This window comes from Penicillium mononematosum (assembly GCF_028829835.1).
Source record: "Penicillium mononematosum strain IBT 11891 chromosome Unknown utg000005l:1.0-9366267.0:1.0-9372171.0, whole genome shotgun sequence".
NCBI lineage: Eukaryota > Fungi > Ascomycota > Eurotiomycetes > Eurotiales > Aspergillaceae > Penicillium > Penicillium mononematosum.
Window position 1 is genome coordinate 5,846,948 of NW_026643275.1, and position 20,908 is coordinate 5,867,855.

The 20,908-nt window shown below is 48.5% G+C and overlaps 5 protein-coding genes across 5 annotated transcripts; all 5 read right to left on the reverse strand.

Annotated features, from left to right (window-relative positions):
* Positions 1 to 913: 913 nt before the first annotated feature.
* On the reverse strand, positions 914 to 3,664 carry N7519_010395 (uncharacterized protein; the record flags this gene model as incomplete). Its single annotated transcript, XM_057297168.1, has 1 exon — positions 914 to 3,664. One exon carries the CDS (start codon positions 3,662 to 3,664, stop codon positions 914 to 916), a length of 2,751 nt encoding a protein of 916 aa, XP_057145050.1.
* Positions 3,665 to 6,278: 2,614 nt separating this feature from the next.
* On the reverse strand, positions 6,279 to 7,416 carry N7519_010396 (IPI1/TEX10 family protein; the record flags this gene model as incomplete). Its single annotated transcript, XM_057297169.1, has 3 exons — positions 6,279 to 7,192; positions 7,245 to 7,317; positions 7,369 to 7,416. The coding sequence occupies 3 exons, from the start codon at positions 7,414 to 7,416 to the stop codon at positions 6,279 to 6,281; spliced, it is 1,035 nt and encodes a 344-aa protein (XP_057145051.1).
* Positions 7,417 to 8,009: 593 nt separating this feature from the next.
* On the reverse strand, positions 8,010 to 8,485 carry N7519_010397 (transcriptional regulator family: GATA type zinc finger; the record flags this gene model as incomplete). The annotated part of the gene is made up of 3 exons (XM_057297170.1): positions 8,010 to 8,182; positions 8,305 to 8,415; positions 8,470 to 8,485. The coding sequence occupies 3 exons, from the start codon at positions 8,483 to 8,485 to the stop codon at positions 8,010 to 8,012; spliced, it is 300 nt and encodes a 99-aa protein (XP_057145052.1).
* A 766-nt stretch (positions 8,486 to 9,251) lies between these two features.
* N7519_010398 (GATA-type transcription factor) lies at positions 9,252 to 11,903 on the reverse strand (the record flags this gene model as incomplete). The annotated part of the gene is made up of 3 exons (XM_057297171.1): positions 9,252 to 9,449; positions 9,476 to 11,477; positions 11,536 to 11,903. The coding sequence occupies 3 exons, from the start codon at positions 11,901 to 11,903 to the stop codon at positions 9,252 to 9,254; spliced, it is 2,568 nt and encodes an 855-aa protein (XP_057145053.1).
* Positions 11,904 to 16,945: 5,042 nt separating this feature from the next.
* On the reverse strand, positions 16,946 to 18,263 carry N7519_010399 (putative C6 finger domain protein; the record flags this gene model as incomplete). The annotated part of the gene is made up of 3 exons (XM_057297172.1): positions 16,946 to 17,595; positions 17,672 to 18,007; positions 18,152 to 18,263. 3 exons carry the CDS (start codon positions 18,261 to 18,263, stop codon positions 16,946 to 16,948), a joined length of 1,098 nt encoding a protein of 365 aa, XP_057145054.1.
* Positions 18,264 to 20,908: the final 2,645 nt, after the last annotated feature.

Consider the following 20,908-nt stretch of genomic DNA (forward strand, 5'->3'; position numbering starts at 1 on the left):
GGGGGTTCGAGTCGGTTGTGGATTGGGGGATCTGTGCGGTGCGAGAGCTTCCATTTTCTTCGGTCGTTTGTGCTAGCTGTCCTGTGCTTTGGATGATGGATCCGTCTTTGCGGGAGAGAATCAAGGTGGATTGCACGCCCGGGCGGGAGGTGAGGTGTGAGAGCAGCGTGGTGACATGCTGGGGGACCTGCTGTGTGCGCTTTCGAGGTTTGTCAGAATAGTTGAGCGCATTTGGAGGAGAAATTGCACTTACTTGGCCTGAGTCCGCCATGGTTGGGGGGTTCCGCGGGGAATGTGAAGAGTGCGCTGGTATGCGGTGTGAGAGGTTATGGCCAGGGGTGGGTTAGACTAGCACTGAGCATCTCATGTCTTTGCAATTGCTGCTTCAGCTATGTGTTTTCCTTCAGCCAGAATGATTGAAGCACATGGAGTTCAAGAAGTTGACTGCTTGGGCGTCCCCAAAACAAATGACTAAGCATTGCGATGGGCACAAAAACATCGGTGGATATCCTGCCCAGGTGTAAAGATCTCCATGTAAGCTCCTCAGGTACGAGTAAAATAGAACAAAACAACTAATAACTCCTCTTGTAATTAAAGATCTACCAAATAATTTCAATTATATACGAGAGGGTTATTCGGTCCTACGTCAACCTTGCAAGGAATGGAAATTATATAGATCTAGATTGTTTCAGTGATAAATACCGCAAAATTCAGTGCAATAATATAAATTAAAAAGAGAGTAAAACACAATGGTATCATGGGAAAATAAGCAAAGATAGACAGGGTCGGGATATGTAGAAGTAAAAGCCAAAAAGATCATCATAAGCCAATAATGAGTAATATGGTTCCGTCAGAAGGAATGAAGATGTAAAAAAGAAAAGAATATAAGGAAAGCAAGGGAAAATATCGTTATTTATCGTTTGCGGGCAATTCGGGTTCCACTGAGACTGGACTTGTCCGACAGCCAACCAGTCTCGATGTCTTCAATCATGTTGTCTAGCTGTTTGACGCTTGCCCGGCTCTCTCGGTAGGAGCTAGAAGTCTCAAATCCGCTGTGCTCACTGCTGCGAGAAGAGCTGACCCAGCTGTCAGGCCGTGATGTATGGCGGCCGGGATATTGGTGCGCAAAGGGAGCGTGTGGGGAGTTTGATGACATGTTCGGGTCAAGATTGAGACCCTGGAAGGGGTTCTTGGCTCCGGCATTGAGCGCCGCCATAAGAGCGGCCTGTAGAATCTGGTTCTGGCGTTCCAGGTTCGCAACCCGGTCTTCGAGGTAGTGATCCTTTTGAGGAGCAGCGCGGATGTGTTGACTGCTTTGAGACTCCCTCGATCTGTGGGTTGATTGGGAGTATTGTGACTGAGGAGACGAAGTCTTCTCAAGACTGTGGATGCTGCGGCTTTGGGGTGTCATAGGGCGCGCAGGATTGGGGTAACGAAGTTGATTGCGGGAGGATCTTTGCCGTGGATCAATTGTCTCGTATCCTCGGCGTGTTGGCTGGATGCGCTGGTAGTTATCGGCCTCTCGGCGCGAGTGTTTGGTGTCTATCTCTGGGCCAAAAACCTCGTCATCTGACGATGGAAGTGGGGACTCGGGGCGAGATTCAGGGCGACTTTGCTGGTATGTTTCAGGGAAACTCTCATGTCGAAGGCTGCTCCCTGAGCTGTTGCTCCGGGATAAGGCCGAACATCGGTAGGACCCCGGTGTAGGGTGTGCCTCCATGTTCCTCATTGATGGTGGAGTAGCCACATTAGGTGCAGTGTAGTTGCGCTGGCCAATCTTCCGCCCAGGAGGCGGAGGAGGTGGGTGCTGAGGAGGTGGAGCTGATGGGAGTGATGCAGTGGGTGGAGGCGATGGCAGACCAAATGGAAGATTCTTCCGACTGACTTGGGAATTGATCTGAAGCCCCTTCAGAGCAGCACGTTTGCCATTGGACTTTGTAGGGATAGAGTGTCCTAGGACGGGAGAGTCGGCCAAAGGCCGCCCCTCGGAGACCTCCGCATCACATTGACTTGAAGGGCTTTCGGGGAGTTCTTGCACCCGAGGGATGCGCACACTTGAAACACGTCCTCTAGGAGTGCAATGTTCCGGGGTTGGGTTGTAGTGTTCCGAAAGCGAAGCGGTCAACAAGCTTTCCTCGTCATCGGCGATTGACCCTCCAGCACCGAGGCTGCCAAGAGCGGTTGCCGGACGCGAGCCAAGGGCACAAGGACTGTCGGTAGCGGATCGGATCTCCTGGTCTTCAACCAATGTTGCAGAAGGAGAATGCAGGTTGGAAGACAATGTCTCCGAATCAATCGCTCGACTAGAGCGAGCGTTGGTGTCCGGAGTAGTCGGCGAGCATTTGGTCTTGGGCACTGAGGGCAGGGGCTTTGTAGGCGCTGGGAGAGGAAATGCCTGCAGTGTGCCTAGAGACAATGAAAGCGGTCGAATTGTGGTCTCATCTTGGGAGGCAGAGTCCTTTGAGGCTTTTACTGCAGATAGTGCTTCTGCAGAAGAGGTCGCACAAGGTGCAAGGGCGTCTGGGCACTTTCGTTCTGCCTTGCTGACTGTAGCATCTATGAAACCATCTGATGATGTTCTTGGCTTATCTGGAACTTTGGATTCGTTGTCAGAAGGCCCAATTCGTGGGCTGGGCACCGGAGATGTCGGCGACGCTGTGGTATTCTCGATCATTTGATACCGAGGAATTGATGAATTTCTCCACGGGCCCCTGCTAGATGTGCGAGGAGGTGCAACATCTGGGAAAAGTTTCAAGGTAGGCGACATGGGCGTGACATTGCGGACAGAAGATTGTTCTGACTGATTTCGCTTTGGGATATCGATAGACGGTTTAGGCTTTGACTCTGTCCCATTCGCACTCACGGATGCATCTAATGCGTTGAGAGTGACTTGTGAGACAGGGTCAGCGCGGGTACTTGACTCTGTAGAGCTAGATGGCCGTTGGATTTGCTCATCAATTGACATATTCCTATACGAATGACTGGTAGAAGCCAACGAGGAAGTTGGTCGGGTGATAGTTTGAGGACTGGGGTCTGCTGCAGAACTTGACGTCGGGAAAGCTGATGGGGATTGGGAGGTGTGATCGGTTGGCTGATATGGCGGTGGCATAGAATCGTCCAAATCGGGAGCGAGTGAGACTGCGACGTCGACCATTGAGCCAAAGGCAGCAAGATCCATTGAGCCCAAGCGATGTCTTGTCTCAATCGGTCGTCTGTCGCAATCGACTTTGGCTTGCAGCCATGGCTGTCCAATGTTTTCCACATCTTTCTTTGATTTGGAAAGAGTCCGCGAGAGAGATAGTGACAGGCTTTCTTTTGATCGCTTTGCCTCCTTCTGCCCCTTTGATTCATTTGGAGGAGCCGCTGGGATAAGATACCCTCCCCGCGTTAGTGCTTCTATTTGACGCTGCTGCTCTTCTTGCTTTGACCTGGGCGATGATTCCTTCTTTGGGCGCTGGGCAAACTGCAAGAGGCGACGATGAAATGGCTTCGGATCCTGTTTTGAATCTGGCTTCGATTCTGACTTCGATTCTTTAGGCGAAATAGGAACAGGGAGTGCAGTAGTTGTATCAGAGGGACTTGAGGGTTGAGGTTGAGAGGGAGCGCGAGAGCGGGGTTGAGGTTGGGATGGAGGTAGAGATAGAGGCGGGGGCTGAGAGGGCATATTTTGACTCTGGAGGAATCGAACCATGTCCACTAGGCTTTCATTTCTACCAGCCCTTTCAGCCATGCCTGCTGATCGGGCTTCATGTCGTGGAGCACTGCCGCCTCGAGGCCTGGGGGGCGGCCAGAGGTTTAGGCGGTGGTCCAGTCTTTGTAGACGTCATGTTCATGTTGGGGATCCTACGTTTCGAGGGAGGATCAGGTCGATAAGTCCGAACAATTGGGCTTGGTGCGACAGCGCAGTCATGCGGTGAATCAAGCTGATGCATAGGGAGACGGAGCATCAATTACTGGCTGACTTTGGAATCCGACAGTTCCCGGTTGTCGACATGAAAATCCAGGCTGTTCGGGTAAAACAATAGACAATTCTAACAATTCTATACTTCCCAAGTTAGAGAGATGAACAGAGACACTAGCTCGGGAGCGAGGCATGCTCACCTGCACAAGAGGGCCAACACGACAGGGGGCCTGTGAGGCTATATAGACGCGCGGGGAATATGATATGTCGACACAAGTTGACACCACTATGTACAAGAGTCCATATGTACAAAGTCGACAAGAGTTGAGGCGTTCTTGGGAGAGTCGAAACGAGCGACCAAAAGTCGAAACTGCGAGACGGAAATAGAGAGAGTTTAATAGGATCCCAGGTAAACCTCTATCCTTACTTGTCCTGAAATAGAAAGACAGGAGAGTACCTAGGTATTACGGGTAACCCCCTCCCGGAAGGAAAGGCACATATAGGTTGAGGCTAAAACGGTAGTACGAATCCGAAGGACAAGTCCTGCATATAATGAAAAGAGGTTCGTCCAAAGGGATTCGTCCAAGCAAGGTCTTGTGGAGAACCTTGCTAGACTCGATCAAACAGACTGATATCGCGATGTTTAACCGGGAAGGAAATATGACACAGCAATTGGATGACACTGGGCAGACTGCTGATGGGGCTGCATGTTGCCGTCTGGGTTTTCGCCTTTTCTTTTCCATTGTGTTTATTGTGGCAGGGACAATGCTGGCCAACCACAGACTAATCATCAATTGAACTGATTTTCCTTTTAATTAGCTTTTCTCCTTGTTCCCCTTCGATATGAATGCAAGGGGGGTAAAGAGAGAAAACGTCAGGTCCTGTACTCCGTCCTTCCCACCTCCCCCACCTCCCCACCCTCCCCAATATGAGGTATCAGATCCGAAACTTTTCAAGTCACTTCACTTAGCGTGATTTTCCCAAATAAAGCAAGAGTTTAGATCGGAGCTGTGCATATCAGAATTTTCAGGGATCCGTTAGACGGGTAGAAACAGTCGATCATGGTCGATCATGGGAAAAAGTACATGTAGATCGGGAAAATATGGAAAATATGAGAGGGCGAGATAGCTCACACACACAATTCATGAACTATTGGAAATAGACTAGGGAATCAATAACACATTTAATTTAAGCTGAATGATTTGAATACTATAATTATCAAGATGTCAATATGTTAATATGTCAAATATGCATGCACTCCATACAAATCACACCGGGACAGGGATAGACATGTACGAAGGTACAGCCCTGTGGAACACTGATATCATTAATCTATATCGGCATTATAAGTGATATATAGAGAAAGTTAGATGGCAGTTTCAATTTAGGAATAAGATTCTGTGCAATCACAAACTGAACTCGAAGTCATCCCTTGCTTTCGTTGTCCCACACTTTACCAACTCAGGTAGTTAGTACACCATCTCTATGTTGTATGTACGATTGCCTGCATTAATCTCCGAAAAAACGGCTCTTCTTCATGCAGTGTTCGACTTCATTCTTGATTTCCCGAAATTAAAAGAATGAAAAGTAGTGACCCACCTACAAGACATGTCAACTCTTCCCCTCTTGTCTTAAATGTGTAAAGACTATACCCACTTCCGAGACGGCAAAGAATCTATAAGCGAATAAAAAATTGTCTATCGTGCACATACCGCAGCAAACATATTCGTTCCAAGGCCTGGATTTGGTCTTTTGGGCCGGGATCCATCGGGAAGTGACTCGATGTCCATACATGCATGTATAACAGTACAATGCGTTAGAACCTGTCCAATAATAGGACTTTGATGTTTGTCTTTTCAGCGTTTGTAAAGAAATAAGAAGTCCAGTTCTCTCGTCCCCCAATTTCTAAGAAAAATAAAAAAATTTGAATGAATTTCCCATGGATAACATTAGATTATTTCGTTCGTGGTTTTCCGGCTCGCCACCTGGGCAGGGCTATAGGCATAAATGACTAAGATTGAGGTTCCATGAAGAGATAGATATATGAGGTTCCAGCTTAAGACTCTGGCTCGGAGCTTTGGTATTGTATATATCTTGCTTGTACCTGCTGCAAGGGCACAAAGCCCATGACCACCCCGGCCAAAGGGCGTACCCGAAGGGTCTATTCGACGCTGATTGCAGTTTCGCAGGGCGAAACCGTCTGTATAAGGACAGACACTGTGGTATTCATGCCCGAGCTGGCTTGAATTGGATGCGTGGTCCACTGGTAGCTTTATAGGTAGAGCCCGCAAGAATCTTAGGTCCCAGCCTAGGCCCAAGTCACGGTACCATTCTATTGGATGGATTTGGTTTTGCTCATAAACCGTGGCTGAACAATTCATGGACCTGGTCCATACGCAATCGCTTCTTTTAACACCTTGCTCACACCGGATGATGCACGGCCTAGTTCGCCACCTTCCTCTCTGGCGCTCTTGATTCCACGCTCGATTGCTGGCTGGAAACGAGTCGAGAACACGCGGTACCTATCCTCACGAGTTTCGTACATCTCCCCTTCCTCATCGCGCGGCTTCCCAAACAGATTCAGATATGCGAATGGAGTAGATGAGTCCGAGATCATGTGCTGGGCGGTCTGGCAAAGGGGGAAGGGCCAGTCCGGACTCTCATCATCACCAGACATTTCACTATCCACACCGTCGACCGAAGGTTTTCCGATCCCCGCATCCAAAAACATCGCCAGAGCCCCAAGCGTTTTGACCATGGGCTTGCCCTGGCTGCCAGACTTCCCAAATGAAGCCCGGCTTGAGGACCACTGCGATGACTCTTCGGTGTGCCAGCCCAACACGGACAAGAAGCAGTTGAGCGTTTTGATCCAACCTCCCGCGCAGGAAACTGTTGATTCTCCCGCTGCCTCGACCATCCATGATAGGATCTCCACAGCAGAACTACGGATGTCTGCTGCAAGATGGGTCATTCCTGCACGAACGTAGGGAAGGAGTTGCGCCACATGGTCTTCGACATCGCCCGGTGGCAGGGTCCGCAAGAGCTTGAGGAGCTGGGTCCGTACACTGGTGGCTCCATCGAGGATGAGCGGCAGCAGAGATGGTAGAATAACGCTCACAGGTTGTGGTAGAGGAGAGTTTACTGGCCGAGAGGATATCGAGGTAGTCAGATAAGCGAGCGAGTCGCGTCGTTGGCTGTCGGACTTGGCGGAGAGGAGAGATAAGTTATGCGTGAATGTAGCATTTGAAGTCGGGGCGGCGAGGTGGAGGGATTGTTGTGTGAGGACAATTGCTAGTGATTGTGAGCATGACAAGATGTCAAGCAGTTATAAAAATGCACTTACACTTCGACTTGAAACTGGTATCGGTGTAGTTGTCGGGCTTCGCTTTGGTTTTCCCAACTTTGAGTTTAGGTTTCTGCAGATGTTAGTTGGTTGAAGAGAAGAAACGGAGGTTTGTGATTCTAACCTGGAAATCCTTTTGCTTATCCTTCTTTCTTTTAGAGCTGGACCCCATGGCTGCGCAAAATCAATTGATTGTTGGAGATGGATGGCTGTCAGTGATTCTTTTTTTGCTCTGATTATCACACGTGATTCATCATATCAGTTGTTGCCTGAGGCATAAACCTTCCTGAACGGGAAGTATATTGTGATAAATCCTTCTTTTCCGTACAATGTTGTAGGTGATTCCACTTTCGGCTTATTAAGAGCTACTTATGCTTTATAATCCTTTTATTGCAGAAATTCGATGTATACTTCACACAAACTATGTTGATATTTCGAAGTATATCCAACTCAACGATCCGAGTCCGCAATATCCATTCGGCATCTATTCGCTAGGAAGGTTGGCACAACTGAACACAGTTTACATCCTGTACATTGTGAAGTGGGAAGTTACCGGACTTCGATGCATAATTTATTCAAAATAAAGGCGTAGGAGAAGGAATGGTACAGCCAATCCTCACAATGGATGTATAAACATCACCTGAAATTCCATCCTATATAACTATACATTTGTAATCGGCTCATATACCTAGGTAGGCATTTAGGTTGCACCTGAAGCATTCGATTAGCAAAACCAAATAATCAAGTAACTACCATAATCAGCAACTAACCACGAGACCCTCCACCAAGGGCCTTAGCCACTGTCTCCTGCGCCGACTGCAGCAGAGACTTTTCCCTCTCCAGTCCATAATCACGCTCTTCTCTCGGACCACCCTGTCCAAATTGCCAGATATTGTCGGGTGTATCCGACGCGCGACGAGACGTCGCCTTCGTATCTCCTGTAGAACGCAATCAGTCTATTTAGCTGGTGCTCAACAAACAACACTTAATTCATTCCCAGAGCAAATGTCATCCGTCGTATGCGCAAAGCCCGCGGCCTATCACTGCGGGAAATACGCACCGGGTTGGAACTTTTCAGCTATCTTCTCGCGCGCATTACTGGCAGACTCATGGACACGGCCGGTGACCCTATCTGTGGTATTCGTTTTGGTTGTGAATGGTTCCGAGCCTTCTACGACGTGTGAGCTGGTTTCTGCATGGAGGAGTCCACGAGATAGCTACTCACCGTCCGTGTTAGACATGTCGTCTTGTTGAAAAGAATCAGCTATGCCTTGTTAATGTTGACTGGAAGAGGTTCCATACTGCCTTTCCAAATGTCTTGGGTGTTAAGTTGATTGCTGGCTTAGTGTGCTGTGGTCTGATATTGGGTTGTATGGCGTAAAAGTAATATATTTTGAGGAAGCGCAAAGACGTACTGCCCAAATATTCGTCGACATGACGTGGATTGTTTTCCCGGCTTAATGTCCGGGGATGAAGTTAGTTGTGATGTCACTGTTCGCTCAGCCTGCAGTTGATGCTTAGGGCTTAGGTAATTACACCTAAGTTGATAGGCTAAGCGTGTCGAGAGAATGAATTGGAGAAAATCATGATCATATTGAAGGTCTAGAAGTAATCACGCAAGGATGAGATCCATTAATCAAAGCCTGCTCAGCAGCGCAAGAATCCAAGAATAGATGAGTAAGTAGTATCAGAAAAAAAAAGTCAAAGGCGGGAGAGAGATGCGCACTTCTGCCCGGCTCCGAGCTGCGAAAACAAAACAAAAAAGCAAACGTGAAAGTGAAAACATAATAAGCAGCTCGGGTCCCGGACAGACGCGGTTGTATCAATCAAATCAACAAAAAGAAAAGCACACGTGACGTATAATAATCAGAAAAAGCATGAGAGTAATAAAGGAGCCACGACCGCAGGGGACATAAGTCGTGTAATACGTGAGATTATAGTGGTGGCTAGCCCGGTCACACATCGGCAAAACTCAGCAGAAGCACAAGGCCATGTGGTAGAAGCCAACTACAGACTCATTGTCAGCCACTCCCATTCCTGACTCGCACCCTGTCCACCGGCGATACTGTGGTTCGCTGGGTTTGCGGCAGCGGGTGGTGCCATCGCCGGAGCTAATGGCACGACTTTGGACCGGCTCGGGGGAGCGGCTGACTTAGGGCTGTCGTCTGCATCTGGTTCTCCAGCTGGTGCTTTTTCGAGTCTGCGCTGCCGTCTGGGTGCTACTTGCACACCAGCACGGGCCTGAGCGACGCCAGCCGGGGACCGGACTTGGGCGGGGCAGCGGCAATTGGCACAACACCGGGTTTCCCCAACGTGCTGGATCCATTGATCGAGGGTGGAGACTCAGAAGTGTTCATACGGGAGGATATCGATGTGGATGGGGCATGCTGAATGGAGTTCTTGCGGGAAGATTTCTTAGATGACCGAGAAGTACCAACGGTAAGTGTGTTGGCGCTGCTGCGGTTTCGCTTCTTGATCACATCGGTCTTGAGCGAAAGTGGCCTGACGACGCCATGGAGTTTCAGAAACAGGCCACATGCATTGCACAGAGGCTGGCCCTCTGGGTTGCGTCTCCAGAGAGGAGTGGTCTGGGTGAAACAGTTGGTGCAGGTGGTCGGTCCCGCGTTCGGGTCACCGTTCTTCGACCCACCAGGGCTGCCTGGCCGGGAGGGTACCGCACTGCTGAGACCGGACTCCGGAGGGGTGCTTGGTGAGGGGTGGTTTGTCGGAGGCCCGCTGGCTGAGCCATTCAAGCTCTGACGGAGCAGTGCAGCAGCATTGGGGGTCGATGCTGTACGAGGAACCTTCCCGTAGCGACGAGGGTCCTGGTTTTGGTTGCGCACCTCGCTGACCGAAGCAGCGGATCCATGCGCACGACCAAGAGTACCTCCCTGATTCCATTCAGAGGGGCCATCTATCATGTCTGTGGATCCTATCGTAACATGCTTGCGGTGCTGAGCACTGAAGCCTGGGAGCGACTGTACTGATCCGGGGAAACCTCCGTCCCAATGAAGACCGGCGCTCATATCAACAGACTCATCCAAAGATGCAAAGTCATTTGGCATGGTAATGCCTCCGCGTTCACCAAAGTTACCATCGTCATCCTCATTGTCTGAATCTCCGCCAAAGGTAAACATGCTGCTGGCAGGCGCCGTTGCGGAGAACTCGCCGTGGCCAAGCACCTGTGATGGGTTGACGTGCTGCGGTTGTGGCACCGAAAATCCAGACACATTAGTGGTTGGTGGCCCTGTAACTGCGCTCCCTGGGTGAGATTCACCGTTGGACATGTTGTACATATAACGTGGCTGCAGCGATGCAGACAGGTTCGACTGACGCTGCTGGATATAATTAGGAATGCGGCGCTGGGTATGGGATTCCGCGGAGGGCGCATCAGAAAAGAATATCGACTGCTCCCCTTCATAAATCGGTTGCGGGGTCGACACAGTAGACTGGTAGCCAGAAGGCGGGGGTGAGAAGAACTCAGTTGAGTTCAGCGACGAGGCGAGCGGCGTCTGGGCATATAGACTCGAGAAAGGATTTCCTGCAGTCATTGGAGAATCCGACGGCGAAAAATGGAAATTTTGCTGATATGGCCCGGCTGAATTGAGCCCGTGGTCTTCGTTGATGCCATACGTATCCAGCCCGTAGGGAATGTTGGAATGCGTGTGATGATGTTGAGGTCTGCGCGGGCCCACTGTGCCATTGCCAGAAAGAGCAAAAGCAGAAGGTGGATGATCGAGAGAGTAATCTGGCAGTGCCGCTGAAAGTTCCGAGTGCTGCGCCATCATAGCGTTGGACACCGGAGGAACCTGGGGTGAGGCCTCGGCAGGGCGCTTGCGGGTAGGAACAGAGAGGCCGGCGAAGAACTGCCGCTCGTCGACGCTCGTTTTGCGGACCCGACGGGGGACGTATCCAAACTCGGAGTTTGTTCGCTGATCCTGGGGTGGGTGGGGGAATGAGGCGGCGGTCGATGAATCCGTCATCGCATGGTCCTTGCGCGATTTAATAGGAATTGATCCAGTGGGTGTCGCTGTGAAGTTTCGATCGACCGAAGGATGCGTGGAGTGTTCGGCAGGCGAATCAAAGGGAACGATGAAGTCATCCAGATTCATTGGATCTGAAGTGGCATCAAGGTTCATATCGTGCGAAGGATCGGGGCCAGCGGGCGATACTTGGTCGGACAAGCGCATCTGCGCGATGCCGCTCGGTGTCGGGCTTCGAGCTTCCGAGGCGCTGTTCGGATATCAGTAAATCAGCTATATGCTTTAGGATTGGCAGGAGCGTTTCTTACCGAGCCTGCTGTTCCCGTTCCTTGCGCTTGAGGTTCATGGCCATCATTCGCCAGGTCAGATTCTCCATGCGCTCTTGGTTGGGCAGCTGAGACTTTGTCCTGGTATAGAGCTTCCAAATCTGCGCGGCCAGCGGATCTTTCCTTTGCATCTCATCAGGATTGTCGCCACGGGATGCACCGCTCGTCCATTCCGGAAAGATGGAGTTGCCGAGGACACCATCATTGGCGTTGGAGGAACCAGAGGGACTGAATGGGGTGTCGAAGGAGAAGTCGTCGGACACCATATGAGAATCGGCGTCGAAATCGGGGAACGCCATAGGCTGGGATGGCCGGGCTCCCCCATGCCCTCCATGATGTATCCCCTCCATAATCTCCGATGGAGAGGGTTTCAATCAGAGGGAACAAGTAATTCAAATAGAGGCGACCGTGGGGGGGGGGAGGGGATGAACGGCAAACAGGTGGGTTGGATTGAAATTCCTCCGTACCCGCCGTAAACGAGACCCTTGCCGGAAGTTGATGATCGAATGCAGCCAAGCGACAGACGATTGGCAGGATTCAGCCAACGACCAGGGTCTGTCAACGCAAGACGCCTATTAGCACGGAACGGATCTTATGATAATAATATATTATAATAAGATAATTAAGCTGACGACTGGGATGAGAGAAAACGCACGATGGGATCTGGAGACCACCACCCAGCCTCGACGCCTCTTTGGATTTCCTGATGAGTCGTGGAGGGGGGGCTAGACCCTCCAGACGCTCATGCCCCGAAAAGATCTATCTTTTGATGGAAGAGAAAATCCCTCCGAGGATGACAAAAGGAAAGATGAGAATAAAGTGGGATGAAAGAAGAAAGATGGAGAGGAGAAGGGAATTGTGTGGGAAGACGGGGAAAACGGAGGGCAGTTTACTGCCGACCACGCAATGACTATAACCAAGAGGTATAAGTTAAAATCAAAGATGTACTCCGTGTAGGTATTCTCAAAAGAACAAAAATAACAAGAAAAGAGGGAAAGAATAATAATATCACGTCCCTAAAGAGAGAGAGAGAGAGAGTGACTCTGAACAAGAAGGACTTGTAATCTATGTAATCTATATGTAAATGAGCGTACCGGTATTACTCTTGTCACGGGGAAATGACCGATTTACGGCGCTTCGCTCGATTCCATTGATTTTATGTGCCACTCCCGTCTTCTTAAAAGCCCGATTACTCTTTTTTTTTTTATAGTATGCAGACTATTTGGGCCTACATATACATTACTCCTCCAATCAACTTGTGTCAAGGTAGTACTTTGGTATCGGATCTAGAAGGTCATCCTTTCATTCTCTGCATACTCGCACGGCCCCAGTTTTGTTTTTGGGTTTAAAACATATCATATAGTCTTACATGGGTGTTATTTTCGAGTATAGATCTGACCGGCATCTCGAATAATCATCGGCCCGACTGGTCACAAGCTCGGTACTAAAATTGAAACTAATGTACCTCGCCCGCACCTGTGAGTCGGGACCGGTCTATACGCAGGTACTATCAATTCCTATGGCTACATAGTTGGAGATAATCGGACAAGCTTGAGAAGACAGAACATGGAACTGCCAAAGACATCACATTCCTTAGCGTCCCCGGAGCCAGTCCAGATGCAGGCCAAGTGGGTACTATACGTTAATGGTGGAGTACACCTCCCGGTCCAGTCAAAGAGGTTTTGTAGGATAAACGAACAAATGCATTCATCTCGCCTCGAGGTCTCAATCTCTTATTCTCTATGGTATTTCAGACAAACGATGGGAATTCTACTAGGGAAACGATGTATCCGTGAACAATTTGCAAGAAAAGAAAAACACAATCAGATGTGTTGATATCGAGGTTTATAGTCCATGTTCTTAGCGGGGCGGAATGATGGTAAACCGAGCAACGGGTGGATCCCCAAAGATAAGGAACGTTCTACGGGTCTTCTTTTTTGATCTCTTATTTCTCCAAAAAAAAAATAATGGAATCTGTGTCTCTCACAGCTTTATAGGTTGGGTAGAGTCTGCCATATATCGCATAGTTATATTCAATGACAGGTGATCATATAAAATATAAAACCCCAGCAATCAATATCATCTCCCAACGGAGTCAAGACTCACCGAGAGGCTCAGAAAGAGATCCCTATATTACCCGAAAACGGTACCACCCGCGTATGGAGACAATATACAAGACTGCCTGTCACGGAATTTCCCCGATATTCGCCCCAAAACGAAGTAAAGTACCTCGAAAGGCAAACAATTTCGCAAATCAAAGTTCGTTGACGTCTGCCGCCTTCGTGGGGGAACTTGAGGAGGTCTTCCGTACCGGTTAATATCCCTGCTCTTTTCAAATGTTCCCTTTCTCTATTCATTAGTTTGCCACCGGGACACTCAAGGCGGGGTTAAGGTACAACTCCGGCCGCCTCATATGAATTCAGAGCCGATCGCAGGATTCCGTGTCATATAGATATCAAACATCCTTGTGAGCCTGGTCGACGCAAGTGGGGACGGGGACCCGGATCGGGATACGGAACAGGCACGCGAGGCCTAAACGAACAAGATGCTCCCATCCAATAACGCCTTGGGAGTAATCAGCTCCAATATGCATGGAGTAGGGACTGTTTTTTTTTTTGGCCCCACTACCCACCCTAAGTCGGGGAATCATAGATAAGAAGTGCTGATAGGAATGCAATTAGAATGTAATTAACCATGGTCATCCTGATAGAATGCAGATCGGTGGAACTTTCCACCTTATCTCTCTTTGTTAGCATAAAGTACATGACCTGAAGGCCATACGTGTTCCTAATCATATTGTCAAATCCAATTTAGATCAGGGATGTGAGTGCGGGAATATCACTGTCTGTCTCAGGCACCCGGATCAACCCGGATATGTCTGTCGCGGGGGAAAGCACTGGGCAATTATTACCATCGACAGGTGGGCCGTGGCGTCCTGCACATTCAGCCCTCGACGCCAAATCTGACTGGTACTTTGGTCATGGTCTTCTCCCATAGCAGTGCGGTGAGGGGTTGTAGGGGTTTTTTTTTTTTCCCCTTCCCGTGCGGTTCTTGCGGTTACGCAAGAAAATCTTTAGAAGGTCGAGACAATTGACTGATTCCATATGAAGAAGCGTTTTCCTAGGGGCGAAGAGCGTGGAGACAGGAACCCGACTCTGCGCATATGTAACGAAAGCAAACATGGATTCCGTTTTTGGGTGAGCCGACTTGACATGGTTGCCATTTGACAGATTGGACCGATTTGACCGAGTTGAACCCGAAGTGAAGCTGGATTCCAAAGGGAAAACCAGGGACAATGGACTATATATACGTTGTACTCAGCAGCCCAAGAATATTGACGCCATGCCGTGTGGTTATCCACCAAACCGTCTCGATAAGACGCGACGCTACCTAAGGGGCTAAACAATGTGCTCACTGAGACCGCAGCCAACAGGGAGAATCCTAGGTATCTCCAACGAAAATTCAACGTGCAGAGATAAGACCCCTGGCACAATTATGCATTATCATTGGAGCTATCACCTACACCGCCATCATACTGTGACTCTGCTATCTCCGGATTTCGACCCCAGAGTCTTACTTCCCATCGGATCTCTGGGGGATCCTCCAATGCGGATCCCGGGGTGTCAAGTTGCTATATTGTAAATGGACAATGGACCCTTATCTCCTACATCTTCCAGGGTCGGCTCTTGTGTGAGATAAAGTGAAACATATCTCTGATGTGACTGATCTTCAAGATTCTTGATTACATCTCGCACAGATATGGGAATGACCGAACCATTGGTGCGATCTGGGATATGAACACTGACGCTCTGCCATCAACGGAGCACGCAATCAAAGATGACAACCCGAATGCTCTGGTTTATCTTCCCAATCTCTTCTTTTCTTCTATCTTCATGCAAGTGCCCTATCAAAGTTGATTCACGAACACATTGATGTACAAATCAATGCTGGTTATTTGTTATCAGAACTTCTCGCAGTTTTCTATCTGCCTATTATCTATCTGCCTATCTGGGTCATGGAATCTGTTATCACGAACTCGGATGGCCCCTAGTCCAGAGTCAATTGCCATTTATGTTCGTATATCCAGCGATAATTTATCCTTACAGGCGCAATGCCCTTCGCGGGTATCGAGCATTTGATTTGCTTCTCTCGACGAACCAATAGCCAGACCGGGCTTTTGTGCGGGTTTCCGTTTCGAACAGAAAGGATTCCGGACCAATAGAGCCTCGAGAACAAGTCAAGGTCCTGACATGTTGTTCACTTGTTTGCATGTGAGCTATTATGCATCACTCACTCTCAGCTTTGCCACAGCTTTGCCACAAATATTCGACGCAAGCAAGAATACGATCCCCTGTACGGAGTACTCCGTGCTACTATTGTGTGACCTACAATTAGCCTTTGACAAAAGCAAGGGTGCACCGTACATCTACACTTTTATAAGCAAGAAACAGGAAATTCATATATCATATCTATAGTTATGCTTTTGCAGTACATTGAGGATAGACCAATAAGGAATCTGGAAAGAAGGCCGAGGCATTCTAGAAAAGGTAGATATGCAATGGAGGTATTGTGCAATATGTACAAACGAAGTATGCATTTCCAGCACAACTTAGGCACGTGCCTTGAAGAATCCAGCGATAAGATCGTAGCCCATTGACAGAAGAATAGAACAAGGTCTCGCAATCACCCCAGCCGTGATTGCAACAAGGTATAGTAACCCTTGAATTGGTATTCTATCTTAGCCGTTGAGCTGGTCCATATCTTTCCCGCATACGGGTGTTTCATCTTCCTAATGAGACAGAGGCGACAGAGATGAAAAGGGTATCATGTATTGACGAAATAACACATAAATTGACCATGAGAATAAAGGGGAATGAAGAGGAGAAAAAGTCTATATCGATGACCCAAAGAAAAGCTCCAACATATGAGGTGAAATGTCACTCCAATCCAGACAACCACCGGTCAGAAGGAAAGGCCCCCGCGTACAAACGGGGGAGAATGCCACCAAATGAGATAGAGAAAAGCACGCAAAAATAATCGGGTTCAGAAAGAGCCCGAAGAGATGGAAGGGGAAATGAAAATGTGGGACTATGCCATGATAGAAAAAGAAGAGACAAGAAACCATGAAAAAAAAAAAAAGCCACCCGAAAACCCTTGCGCCCGCTAATGACCAGCTGCGAAGCAGACCCGCCACGGTATATGAGGATGAGGTGAAAATGTAGAAGATGAAATGCCAATTGGGGGTAAAAGTGTATGTCCCACGGGGTATTAGAAATAAAACAGGCCGTCTAGGAATGTGATGTGCAACGTGAAGAAACTTGGACTCGAGGAAATGCGAAAGATGTGAGCGTGGCAGAAGAAGAGGTAGAATATGGCGAAGAAAAGAAAGGCTTCATGGGTTCGGTGACTGTGACGGGCCTCCGGGGTGTCCCATGGGAGCAGGATTAGGCGGGTATGCATGTGGAACTGCGTCCGCGGAGTACATGGGATATGGCACCACGCCCATTCCAGACATAGCACTCATATCCTGCCATTGCGGATAGTTCATTCCTGGTGGGTATGAGACTGATCCAGGCGTATGCATCTCAGGCGTGCCTGGCGAGCCTTGGGGGGCCATGGCACTCGGCGCAGACAGGGATTGTGCAGGTGTGGTCATTCTCCGTTTGAGCTCTGGAGGCATTTGTGGGTGAAATTGATTAGGGTATGATGAGGCCATCTCCTGTCCAGGATAGCTCATGGTTCGTGGCGGTGGCGGCGGCACCTGCCAAACTGTTCCGTCTGGCTGCATAGCGTATGCCGTCTGGCCCAGAGGCTGTGCTTGGCCTCCCATTGAAGATGCTGCAGATATCGGCGAAGGGGGTGGTAGGCCGGAGGGTATGCTCCCGGGGTTCCATAAGTTGGGTGACATATTCATCATCTGACCCTTTCCGGCTGCCATTGTATTCAACAGCTGCGGGTCCGCTATTGTCGTAAATTCGTCCCACGCGACCCCCGTGTCCATCGGTTGATGCCCAGCAAAGTCTCCTGGTCCCATGGGCCGGTCTAGTTCGGGTCAGTCAGTCAATGAACGCGCCTGGATTGCAGTGCAGAGATGATATTCTGCATGACATAAACCTACCTGGCGTTAGACTCATGTTGGTTTGAACCATTCCGACGTTGTAGGTTGACATGTCCTGCGCGGACGAGGTGCTCATTGGCATAGCCTGGTATGGGTAGAAAGTTTCGGCGGGGTCGGACATCAAATTAGTCGGAGAGGAAGCAATCGGTGTGGTGTTTGAGCGCTCGGTTGAGGGTGTCTCCAATCTCGAGCTTGGTCGTGATTTCTTTTCAACCGGTGGTTGCTGGTCCACTGGGAAAAACTGACAGTCCTTTCGCAGTCGAATGCAGTTTTCACATCGTCCTTCTGTATCATCTGGCGCCACAAGACATCGGATCTTTCGTCGTCGACAGTGCACTGTAAAAGTATAAGTAACATGGTCACATGTGAATATCCCATTCTCAAAAGCAGGGTTCGTTTATTTTCTCTGGATCACATTTTCGCGTTGCGAAGAAAGACGACAAGCATAAGGGTGGTGGTTTCTTGGGATTTGTTACTGACCACATGCGACAGAGGTCCGATGATATCCTAACTTATTGCGCTTCTTATCATTTGCGTCCATGGCGCTTTGTGAGTTTGCTGTTGATGCCATCTGGTCGACAGCTGCTGGCATAGCTCCCACGAGCACGGTTCTTTCGTTGTATCGATCGAATGCGCATCAAAACCTCGGGCGAAGCGAAAGGTGTGCTTTGCGAAGAAGATGGCTGAGAGTACCTCGAGGCGTGATCAGAGGTGAATGCGACAAGGACCCGCGCAAGACCATACAGACACTGCCGAGAGAATTTGACCGAGGAGTGCCTCCAGAGGACGACGCTGCTTCAATTCTCAGGCTCTGATCCACATACGCCACACTGGACAAGGTATGATATTGCGCGCGTTTCAGATCGAGGATATTGGGGGGGTACGTTAGGGCCCGCCGTGTGTCTCAAAGTATAGAGGTAATGGTGCAATAGAATGGTCGAGGATAGATTGGATTTCTGGAAGCCCCAAATTTCCCAAGTCGAGTAACTGCGAATTAATCAATGACAATTATAGTGATTAAAGTGTTGGAATGCCGGGGATTTGAACGGGGTTAGGGCCTAGAAGTTTATTGTGGCCCTTGAGATCGAGGAAGAAACCACACTAGGACAAGTTGAACGATAATAACCAAAAGATATTAGTAAGAGGGGAAAGGGAAAAAGAATAGAAAAATAGAGTATCCAAAGGAGCGAATATGAAGTGAACGGTGTGAAGAGAAGAAGAGCAGATCGAAGATGGTAGGTATAGTCCAACAGGTAGAAGCTAATCGCGGGGTGAAACGCCCAAAGGTCTTTTATTTTTATTTTTCTAGGAATTTCTTTTTTTCCCCTTGAGATTTTTTATTTAATTTAATTTTCACAGGTATGTATATCAGTACGTGGAACAAGGTGGCTCTCATACCAACTAAGACTAACACGGATGTATCGACTTAGCCCAAATCAACTGTAGGTCATTGTCAACGGATGATCAGTTCAGGGGTCCACGGACAACTTCCAACAATGCTCTAGAATTACTCCGTACGGAGTACTACGAAGTGTATTGTAGATTTACTGGCGCTTGAATGGTTGAATGGGAGAGTATTTCTTGTTTTCTGCAAGGTTTTTCCTTTTTTTATCCTTTTTCGTAATCTCTCTTTTTTTTCCTATGTAGTTCCTGTTTCCAAATCCTGGCACCTTCAGATTGGTCCTTGGTTGATTAGGTAACTGGCCAATCCCCCTGATTGCGTACTATAGACCCCGTTCTCCAAATGAAGCAGAGACGAGGAACCATGGTCTGGGAGCCCTGACAACAGTGGGGATGTGTGGATGTTGGACGGTGGCCTCTCAAAATGTACAATACCAGTTAGGCTTAGGGCCAACAAGAATACCTGTCAATCATTGATGAACTGGGGAATACTTCCTTCATGTCCCGACTAGGTGATTGGTGACGCGAGCTTAGGCCGGTACCCAGAACCAATAGGCTTGTTGGTTTGAGGGTCCATCCAAAAGAACCTTCTGTGTCCGGTCATTTCGGAGGCTGATCACTAGAAACCTAGAGGGCTTCTCGAAGGGGAAGCAGTACACTTCGATCTAAGGGATAATGACCACATGGGCTTCTGGAAGGCTAGAAATTCCGGTATCCCATCTTTCTACTCCGTACTCCGTACTCCGTAACATTATATGAACTGAAACGAACCATCAGTTAATTTGTGCTAAAAACAGATTCAGGGTCCACGACCGAAATTGTATCAGGTTATTGGTTATTGTTTTAAATCCGGTTTTCTTTCTTTTTTTTTTTGTAGTTCGTTTAATCACTACCGTTAATTTTTTTTTTCTAAAACGGAAAAGAAAAGTAGGTGATTTTGGTATTTGCCCCTTTTCAGTAGCCTTTTTATCCTTATTTGGCTGCCTTTAGCCAAAAAAAGAAGAAAACCGTCAAAAGATCCATGGAAATAGTGGACCAATCAGTGACCACAGACCTTTCTTCATGGAACCACAATGTACCTTGGATGAAAAGTCTCTCCTCCGTACCTAATTGTATATCCAATGCTAATAGGGCAGTCTCACTGTTTCAGTGTTTAGGATGGCGTGTCTGGGGACAATCTCTAGAGACACGTACGTGGCCCTTTAAGATTTGATTCTACTACAATCAAATATAACATTGTACTTTGAAGACCAATAGACATAAATCTGTATCTACACAGCCCTGGACTACACCCAAGTAGGATAACCGCCCGAAAGCCTTATAAGATTACTACAGATAATATAATATATATATAATGTAATATACAGCATAGGTAACATAATGCGAATTGCAAGCGATCTCACAAACCCTGCGTGGGGCAGTCAAGGTTTAATTAAGGATCGTCTCGACTTTGGTAGCGTGTTACAGGTTAGGTCTTGGCATTCGCATGGGGCTCATCTCGGGGCTTTTTCCTTCTGTCTCAGCTTCCATGGAGAATCATGGAAGGGAAGGTTCTTAATGGAGAAATCACGGGGAATCAGTGCTTATTTTACTCGGTATACTCCGTACAGTATAATGTACCTGTTCGAAACGATGAAACAGGGACAAAAAAAAGGGGGCTATTATCAACTCCCACCGGTTAAACCGAAGGGGAAATCGTGTCAAATCCGGCGTGGGCTTAGGGAATATTGTTCTCGTAAGTGGACTCGAGTGCCCAGGTGGACAATGATCTTCATACAGTGTTGTATGGTGTATCACGTCAACAAAACCCCTCAAGGCCAATAAACGCCACCGATT